The 10,212-nt window shown below is 33.8% G+C and overlaps 1 protein-coding gene across 3 annotated transcripts in view; it reads right to left on the bottom strand.

Annotated features, from left to right (window-relative positions):
* Positions 1-767: 767 nt before the first annotated feature.
* The window catches only part of CCSER1 (coiled-coil serine rich protein 1), a 1,367,203-nt gene continuing 1,357,758 nt past the window's right edge, over positions 768-10,212 (bottom strand). For all 3 annotated transcript variants that reach the window (XM_072810584.1, XM_072810583.1, XM_072810585.1), the window contains one exon: positions 768-7,245. In XM_072810584.1, the coding sequence (XP_072666685.1) occupies positions 6,760-7,245 (486 nt within the window). In that variant the 3' untranslated portion in view covers positions 768-6,759. The remainder of the gene's footprint in view (positions 7,246-10,212) is intronic.

The raw sequence follows: 10,212 nt of genomic DNA, 5'->3' as shown, positions 1-10,212 counted from the left end.
TCATTTAGGCTTTTTGTAATCACATTATATAAGAGCATGCAACAGAGGAGCACCATTTACTCTGAAGTTGTGAGGCCTGGTAAGTTTAAACATATAATGTTCGGGTATGCTTTTAAGGCACTGCAACAGGATTTTTAACACATGTTCTTCCCTATTGGCTGGTATGGATGCCAAATGGATACATACTCATGTACTGTTTCAAATGTTCTGAATCATCCACCTTCCAGTCATTTTGGGAAAACTGAGGGTGGGGACAGGGGCAGGGGAGGGAGGGAGAGAAACAGACAGAGACAGAATTTAGAAGATTTTGTATTTTTTGTGTTGCTATAAAACACGTAGAATTGATAATCAAAACAAGGTTTTGTAAATTATAAAGTCAAAACATTGTAAGGTATATTTCGAATTGTGATCATTTGTAAAAAAAAAAAATGGAGATAAAGAGTATAAACAGAATGAAAAAATTCCACACATAACTTGAAATGAAATGATAGCATCATAATCTCCCAATGGTTCCTGGGATACTGCACTTTATTACTATATATCACAAACTAAGAAAAGCCTTGTGGCAAAGGAATTAGAAATAGAAATCTGACAGGTCAGCTGACTTATGAAATAAGTGGCTGATTTGCTTCTTGTCAATCACCACAGTTTTCAAGGAACTAGAAATCACATTGCTTTATGCACTTTTATAGTGTGAACACATGTGTTAAGTCAATCGATCACTAAGATAAATTAATATCATAATGAAAGTCAGGTACCACACAACATTCTTGTTGTTTTAAATTTTATTTTGCACAGGAATTAATGCATATTTTTAAAATCACCATGCTTAAGTGTATCAATTTTTTCTCAGAATCGTAGTCAAATGGTGAAATTTCCATTAAATAAAATCATTGCCTTTATTGGGAAATCAAGAGCCACGAAAGAATTTATACTATGGCATTCAATATTACTAAAAATTAGAATTTCCAGAGTAATTTGCTATTTATTACTTTCTCACTAAATTTTTAGTTTTAGAGAATAGAAAACATTGTTATGTTGTTAATTTCAGACCAATGTACATTAGAATACATCCAATATAATCTTTTCCCTCTAAAAATAGGGTTTAGCTAATATTCAAATTATTTGCATTCCTGAAAATAAGATTTTGGAAGAGACAACAATAGGATTATCTTTTATTCAGATATTACTTAGGTATATGATTAACTATAAAGTATATTTTATTTAAAATTTAGAATGAGTAAGTTTGCAATTCCCATTTTAATTCCTTCCAAATATTTAGGAAACTTTAAATGAGCTGTAACTTTTGTCTCTACATAGAGCTATCCAAACTAATTTTGTAAAGATCTTGTTTTTCAGATGTATATAAGGCAACACAAAAAGTATCACATTTAATGATATCTATATCAATATCCTCAGAAAATGAAGGAAAGAAAATAATCTGATAACTACATTATTTTTCACCTACTGTATGTTTTATGTTAGACACTTTATTGGCCCTCTCCTTTAAAAAAATATATAACATGAAATTATGTCAGTGTTTTTTCCAATTGCCTTCAAGAAAAGAAATTTAGGATGTTAGATTTTCTAGGAGACAGCCTTGAAATACAATAAGTACTTTCCTCTCAGGATTCTATATTTAGTGATCGAAACATCAATACTTGTTTTAAAAATGCTTTTGAATCAGTAGCTTTTTTTGCTAAAATAGATCATTGCTCAGATCTTCCTGAGCAATATCAATGGAATTGTAAGAGTGAGGGTGAATGAGTCTGCACATGTTTGCCTGAGTCACTCTGCTTCCTTGGGAGGGAGCCTACTCTGGAGGTAAGCACAGTGTAAATGGAAAAGATCAAGGAATATGGAATCCAGGTCAACATACATGCTGCATGTCCTTGGGAAATTACCAACTTACTGATCTCATCTACGAAATGCATAAAACTATAGGGAACTTATTAGGTGATTTTAAGCTGAAAAATTAATGCTATGGAATGGATCTTTGTGTTCCCCCTAAAGTCATATTTTGAAACCTTTGCCCCAATGTGACGGTATTGGGGAGTCAGATCTTTGGAAAATAATTGGATTTAGATGAGGTCAGGATGGTGAGGCCATGTGATGCAATTTGTGACCTTTTGAGAGGAAGACATAGTGAAAATGACATAGCTGTCTGCAAGCCAGGAACTAAAACTGCTAGCACTTGTGTACTAGACTTTCCAGCCTACAGAACTATGGGAAATAAATGTCTATTGATTAAGCCACCCAGTCTATAGTATTTTGTTATGTAACCTGAGCTTACGGAAGCAAGGAGGTAAAGTTTGGAAAGGATGATACTCTATAGAAGCTCCTTTTCTTGAATTTCATGTTAAGGAAGAAAAAGTAAGTTTGTTAGATTAATCAGTAAAGTTAAAGGGACCTCACTGAAACTTCTCTAGAAAGAAACATGATATCCCACATTCTAGATCACTTATTCAGGTGGAAGAAACCCAGTCTGTATTAGGAGCTTTTTATTGTGTCACTATTTTGTGGGAAACTCTCCAGGTCGGAAATAGGGTATACCACCTTCATCCTTTTCCATGTGTAACACAGCTAGAAGGTGGATCTTTGACTTTTGTTTTTGGCCTATGCTACTTGGAACTGCAGCTGGGTTCTGAGCAAGATCAAATTAATTTGTTTGTGGCCCTGACTATTGGTGAAAGAATTTAGCACAGAGTAAGATTTGAAAAATAAAGATTTGATGATAATGTAGATTGTTAGAGTAGTAGGCTTCTTTGGTTGATAGTTGGCTGTTTGCTTTTCTACACAGTGTAATTCAGCTTTTTATAAGAACCCAAACAGTTTATATTTTCCATCATCCCTACCATGTGTTTAGATGTAGCCTAGAGTTGGCATGACAAAGTTAGCACATAAAAAATGAGCAAGAAAAAAAAAGTTTAAATTCCAGGAGGTGTAAATTCCCAAAGAATACATAATGTATAATTGACCTGTTTCTTGTACAAAAAGAAAAAAGAAAATACATAATAGACTTGATAATAATTTCTAGAGTCAAGTCTCAGAATGCAATTAAAATCCTAGTATAAATGAATCAGTGCTGCATTTAAACTGATCTATCACCGAGGGAAAAGCCTCAGCCACAGGGAATGTGACTCAGTCATATGCATGGCAATTGCAGACAGCACCTTTAGATATTCCCCTTTCTTATTCTACTTTGAACCACATGGAGTTTAAGGTTTGCTTTGAAGTACTTCATAGTTATATAGATACTCAGAATGTATAATTCTGAAGGTGAAAATGTGGGACAAAATTGACATTATAAGACTGTAAGATTATACTCTGTATTCCACATTTCTCACTGTAATGTATTACCACTTTTTGATAATGGGAAAGATGATAATGAATGTGGAGAAACACTACTTGCCAGTCAATAAACTGCTCTTACTGTTCCATCAACAACTAAGTTACTAAGACTATTCTTGGGAGGACTAGTGAGTGGAATGTGGTTATCTTGCAGACGTAGTCTAGAATTAGATGATAATTTAAAAATACCAACTTTTCAGGGGGAGATATTACCTCTTAAATGCACACAAGGCAAAAAAAAAAGTGACATTTCCTTTGAATTCAGTAAAATTCAGGAAATAATGACAATGGGCTAGGATTAAACCTCGGAAAACATAGATTACAAACCCAAATTAATCATGACAGTTTGTGAATATTTTAAACTAGGAAAGTGTGGACATGTCTACAAATGTTTAATGGCGACTACTAGCTTGCTATTCTATTTATTTCTCAACCAAAAATGACAAAAACAAGTTGAATAACGTGTGGCTCTAGGTTCTTACCCTGAGCATTTTGATACTGGTAGATTCATACCTTGAGCATTGCAGCTACTGTTTCAAGGTGTTATTTGCACAAAGACAATGGTGCTCCAAAGAAGCAAAAATAGTTGGAGAGGTAATTCATAATTTTGCTGTGACTCTGTTAGCATATAAAATTACTCAAAAAAAAAATCACTGAGTTCATAGAAAGAGTTGCATGTTCCAATAATTACAAAAACGGGAACAGTTTATTTCAGGTGGAAACAGCTTTTCCTCGAGGAATATCTCTTCTTAAGTGTCCTTTAAAACACATTCGAAATTCAGAAGAGACCATTTGCAGCAGAAATTTTACAGGGTTGCTTAGGCTTAGCTACACACACACATGCACAGAAGAAAGAGGAAGGGAAAGAAAAGACAACTGCTTCCTTCAGAAAAACAAGCACTTTTTCCCCCTGGTGTCATTTCTTTGGATATGTACCGCCTTGGAGAAATGTATAAATCATTTTTATACATGGAACTGCCTTAGAAAACTAGAGATTTTCGTACAAAGAAATCAGTTTGCTGAAAGAATACCCACGTGCCATTGTTAGGAGTGACTATATATACACAAGAGGGACTTACAAAGGATCCCTGTTTTACAGTGACTGATGTACAGTAGCATAGTGGGCTTATACCTTCTCCAGGCCTGAGTTACACTTAGTATTACAAATAATATTATAACAATGCTGAAAATACTGATACAAAACAGCTTTAAGATGATAGTTCCAAAAAATACCCCTCCTTTTAAAATTGAACTGTTGAATCCGGGTTTTCTTTTTGAAGATTTCAGCTTTAAAAAAGATTTTTCAAGAAAATACTAGAGTTTAAAATGTCTCTTAAAATGTCTATTAAATGACAGATTTTCTTAAATAGACTATATTTTTACAAAGCATAATTCAAAAGTCTATCTTTCAGGAAAACAAAACTATAAACTCCAAAAGTCCAAATCAAAAACATTATTTGTGATACACAGTTCTTCCATATCCTGGGAAAAAATCCTTGATTATTTTATCGTGCTAATCTATTTACAGACTTCAAATACTCTAGCAACGACACACCAACATTCAGGATAAACGAAGCTGAATTCCACAACTAATAATCATAGTTTCTCTATCATTTCTTAAATATTGCCCAGCCCAAAATGTATATCTGCATGAATATTATAGCATCTAAAGTAGAGTGGGAATTTTAGATAGCAGTCTCAATAAGCCAAGCAAGTTTCTGTGTGTATTGTTCTCTTTTGGCAGAATTGCAAACACACGAAGAAAACATTTGGCAAACGTTTGTCTTGATGCGCATATGTCTTCCTTTGGAAAACCAAAATTAAACGTAAAACATTTCCACTAGGCTCTTGACTTCTACCAATTCTAATCAAAGTGTAAAAATGGAGCAAAGTTTAACAGTTAAAGCTGAGGGGAAATTTAATAGCTTTTCCCCAAAGGATAGAGCTCAAATCCATTTTTGTATTAAGAGATGAATTTCATACACAGCTTTAATTTAAGCAGATTAGTCAGATGCCATGCTAAAACTGCTATCTCAATTTCCCTTTATTCATTTCGTTTATACATGCTGATGGAGTCTGTCTGTTACAGAATGCAAGGGAAATAGATCATGCAGTAGGTATGACAATTTCAATTTGCATGGACTATGCCTAATATGGATAAGTTACTAGCTTTTATCCATATATGAAAATTGCAGCCCTGACTCATACTGTTTTAAAACTAGTTAGTTAGTCCTATAGCTGCATACAGCTCTGTTATTAATTACACATACAGTAATTAATTAGATTTATTGATCTATCTCATGTGTACTTATGTATAAAACATATTAGGTCTTGTTTGTTAAAGAGAAATATTTCCCATGGAATGAGTTTGAAACACTTCTGTTAGAGATTTATTTCTAAGACCAAACTGCCAAAGTTCACATATATTTACTTTTTGTTCTAAATCTAGGTGACTGAATTGTCAGAATTTTGTATACTGGGCTACCAAGAAATTGACTTTCTGTCCCTCAACTCATCACATAGAATAATTAATTGGACATACATAAAAATAAGTAAAAATGTTAAAAATACAAGGAAAATGAAGAAAATTAGTTTTCTTAGAATGATCCATCCTTCAGATTAAAAAAAAAATGCTGATATTGCCATGGCAGTGACTCAGAGTATAACATGTCATGCTTTATGCATGATTTGACAAAACTCAGCCAACTTTACCACCTCACTGTGTTATGTCATACTACTTCAACATCCATAGCAAAACAGCAAAATTTTTCAAAGTTCAGAGCTGTCATTCTCTATTTGGATAGCAATTACTCAGTTGGGAATCCTTTGTGAACCAGTGTGAACTAAACATTTAGAGGATAAAAGAAATAGCCGTTTCCCCCTTAATAGTATGGCAAGATAAACTTGAATGTATGTAACAGAGACAGATTCGTCTCTAGGTTACATGCAAGCAAGCTTCATTCTTCAAATACACACCAAATATAAGACTTTAAAATCCTTCTTTTCTTCTCCTTCTATTAACTATGTAATTTAAAATTCTTTACAGTTCCTTTATCTATGTATTCCTCACGTCTATTTTCACAGTAACACCATTAAGTGAACAGAGTGCTATTTGATATTACCTTCTGAAACTTCAATGCATATCAGTGACTGATTAAGATAAATTATGGGCTATATAAACCAACAAGATGGTCCCATTTATTATACATATATATAATAAAGTCTTCAAGGCTATCAAACCTAATTCAATTAACATGCCTGAACCCTCATTCTAAAAAAAAAAAAAAAAAGTGCACAATTCTTTGTTTATAACTAAAAATAAAAAGTAAAGATATGACAATTTAAACATGAACTATGCACGAGAAACACTAACCATCCTTATCCTACCGAGAGACAGGAATAGGGTGATTATCCATCCTGCTGGCCTAGAGTCTGCAGCTCAGTAGTGTGTAAATTGTGGTGGAGAAAAACATTCTTTCTGCTGTACATGTGTAAAGAGATTGGCCCTCTCGGTGGCTGTCCAAACCGTCCTGTAAAGGTTGAATGCTGTCGGGCCACAGCAGCTTGGTCCTTTGGTTTCTCTGAGAATGTGGAGGGCCCTTCGGTCTTAGCTGTTGGCTTCAGAGGGTTCTGCCCTACGGTGGCCCGTAAATTCTGGGTAACCTCTGAAGTGAGAGTTTCATAAGTTCCTCTTGAGTGTTTGATAACTTCCACTAGTTCCTTGTCCTTCAAGAAATTACTTAAACATAGACTTGGTAGTTGACAGGTCTTACTTTTGTAGGGGCTTGTCGGATCAGCTGCTGAATATCTATAACGGTCCTCGGTGGGAGTATGTATTGCTTTTCTGTCCCTTGTGCTGAGACTTTGGCTCACAATTCGATTTCGATATGTAGCCTACAGTAAAGACACAGAAAGGAAAAGATGTCCTTAAGGAAATCCATTCATAACATACATAGAATACAGAGTGGTATTCTCACATTTGTGGGCAAAACCCTAAATTTTCAAAAAGGCTTAAAAAAACCCAACACAATTCAGGAGACTAAATTTCCTAGTGTGATACTTCTACAAATAGTGATGGAATGAGTAAATTACTATAAGAGACATTTTTTAAAATAGTTTTTTTAGAACAGTTTTAGTTTTACAACATAATTGAGAGGAAGGCATGGAGATTTCTCTTATACTGTCTGCCCCACACTTTCATAACCTCCCTCCATTATCAACATCATTCACCAGAATGGTATATATATATATTTTTTTAAGCAATGATGAATCTACATTGACATATAATTAATCAAAGTCCATAGTTTACCTTAAAGTTCACTCTATGAGCTGCACCTTCCTTGGGTTTGAACAAATTTATATGACACCTCTCTATTATTATAACGTCATACAGAATATTTTCACTGCCCTAAAAAATCCTATGTGCTCTAATAATCTCTCCCCTTATCCTCTGATCCTTAGCAACCACTGTCTCCACAGTTTTACCTTTTTCACAATTTTGTATAGTTGGTTTCATACAATATGTATGTAGTCTTTCAGATCGGTTTAGTTCACCCAGTAATATGCATATGAGTTTCTTTCATGTCTTTTCATGGCTTGATAGCTTATTTCTTTTTAGTGTTGAACTAAAAGGCATTTTAAAGTTTGTTTATCTCATTTCCTAAATTTGAATTCTACAGTTTTATCTGAGAATACAGACTATTTTACTAAGCAATACAATCCATGTATGAGGCCGTTAATTTTTTTTTGTTGGATTTAAAATACCCTATTTACTTTAAACATATGCTAAGAGAGTTTTAGAATTAAAAATATGATTTGTGTCAGTAAAATGGTAACCTAGTAATTTAAGGAACTAAAAACTAAATCACTACAGTGACCTAAAGAGAACAACAGAGCACTTAGAAAGATTTCAGCAAGTGTTTAACTTAGACTTTTGGTTGTACTTTGTTAATAAAGATCAGGTCCAAGAGTATATACTATCTTCTTTCTGTGAGAAGTTTATACTCTAATGAGAGAAATAAGACATAGCTCATTGGATCATGCTGCAAAGAAAGCAAAGATTAATCACTGAACACATCTCAAGCTAAGAATATATTATATGTTAATTAATTGCATTTAAATAAAATTTAAAAGAAAATGAGGAAAAAGGGAAAAATAAAATATTTTCCAAAGGTAAAAAAGAAAAGAAAGCAAAGATTGCACGCTGGCTCCAGAACTCTTCTTGAAGTGAGCCCTGCCTTGGTTTAGAAAAATACACTGAGATAGAAACTGACAAGCTGGCTTATGGCTCTAGAGGCAAAAAGTGAAAGATATATTGTTGCTACAAAGAATAAGGAAAGAGAAGAGTAGAGAAGTGGCAATAGGCTGATACAAAATGTGCTAAAGGAGCTAATGAAAATTTATGCATACTTGACATCTAGATGGTGTCTTTTTAAATACCTACCATTTCATTGTTCCCTAGAAAATCATTTCTCCAAAAGTTATCCCTATTTTGACCAATTTGCTTATCCAGCCATCATTACTTTGATAAATTAATATATTTAACATAAAACCAAACCAAAGAAACTTGATTTTGACTCTGAAACTTATTCTTCCCCAAATATCCTCTTTCTCAATAAACAGCACCATTATCAGGCCAACACATGGAAATTCTCTTTGCTTTCTCTCTTTTCATGTCCCTTTAAATCAAGTTCTTGCTGATGTACTGCAAAAATGCAACCTCGAGTTATCCACTTTTCTTATATACACTCTATCTACCTGACCCAGTTCTCTGGCACATATTAAACATTTAAGAATTAGTGAATAAAGTTTTTCTGCTTGAAATAATATATGATATTTATTGAGTGTATATTATATGCCCAGCATTATTCTAATACTCTTATATATTTAATTATCACAAGAGTCTTTAGAGGTAGCTTCTGACTATTTCTATTACAGGCATACCTTGGAGATATTGCAGGTTCAATTCCAGACCACTATAATAAAGCTAATATCACAATAAAGCAAGTCAAATGAATCATTTTGGTTTCCCAGTGCATACAAAAGCTATGTGACACTATTCTGTAGTCTATTAGGTGTACAATAGCATTATGTCTAAAAAAAATGTACGTCTTCATTAAAATTATTTTATTGCTAAAAAATGCTAACTATCACCTGAGCTTTCTAGGAGTTGTAATATTTTTGCTAGTGGAAGCTCTTGCTGTGATGTTGCTGGCTGCTGACTTATCAGGGTGGTGGTGGTTGAAGGCTGAGGTGGCTGTGGCAATTTCTTAAAATAAGACAATGAAGTTTGCTGCATTGCTAGACCTTTTTTTTTTCACAAATGATTTCTCTGTAGCATGTGATGTTTGATAGCATTTTACCCACAGTAGAACTTGTTTCAAAATTGAAGTCACTTCCCTAAAATCCTACTGCTGCTTTACCAACAAAGCTTATGTAAAATTCTAAATTCTGCTGGCATTGTAATAATTTTACATCTTCACTAGAAGTAGTTTCCATCCCAAGAAACTGCTTTCTTTGCTCATCCATAAGAAGCACTCCTCATACATTAAAGTTTAATCATAAGACTTCAGCAGTTCAGTCACATTCCAGTCTCCACTTCTGATTCTAGCTTTCTTGCTATTTCTATCACATCTGCATTTAGTTTCCCAACTGAAGTCTTGAAGCCCTTAGTCATTTGTGAAGATTAGAATCAATTTCTTCCAAACTTCTGTTAATATTGATTTTTTTTACCTCTTTCCATGAATCATGAATATTCTTTTTTTTTTAATTCATTTATTCATGAGACACAGAGAGAGAGAGGGAGAGAGAGAGGCAGAGACACAGGCAAAGGAAGAAGCAGGCTCTATGCAGGGAGCCTGA

This window comes from Canis lupus, chromosome 33 (assembly GCF_048164855.1).
Source record: "Canis lupus baileyi chromosome 33, mCanLup2.hap1, whole genome shotgun sequence".
NCBI lineage: Eukaryota > Metazoa > Chordata > Mammalia > Carnivora > Canidae > Canis > Canis lupus.
The sequence above is the reverse complement of the archived record's forward strand: the minus strand, read 5'-3'. Positions and strand labels throughout refer to the sequence as shown.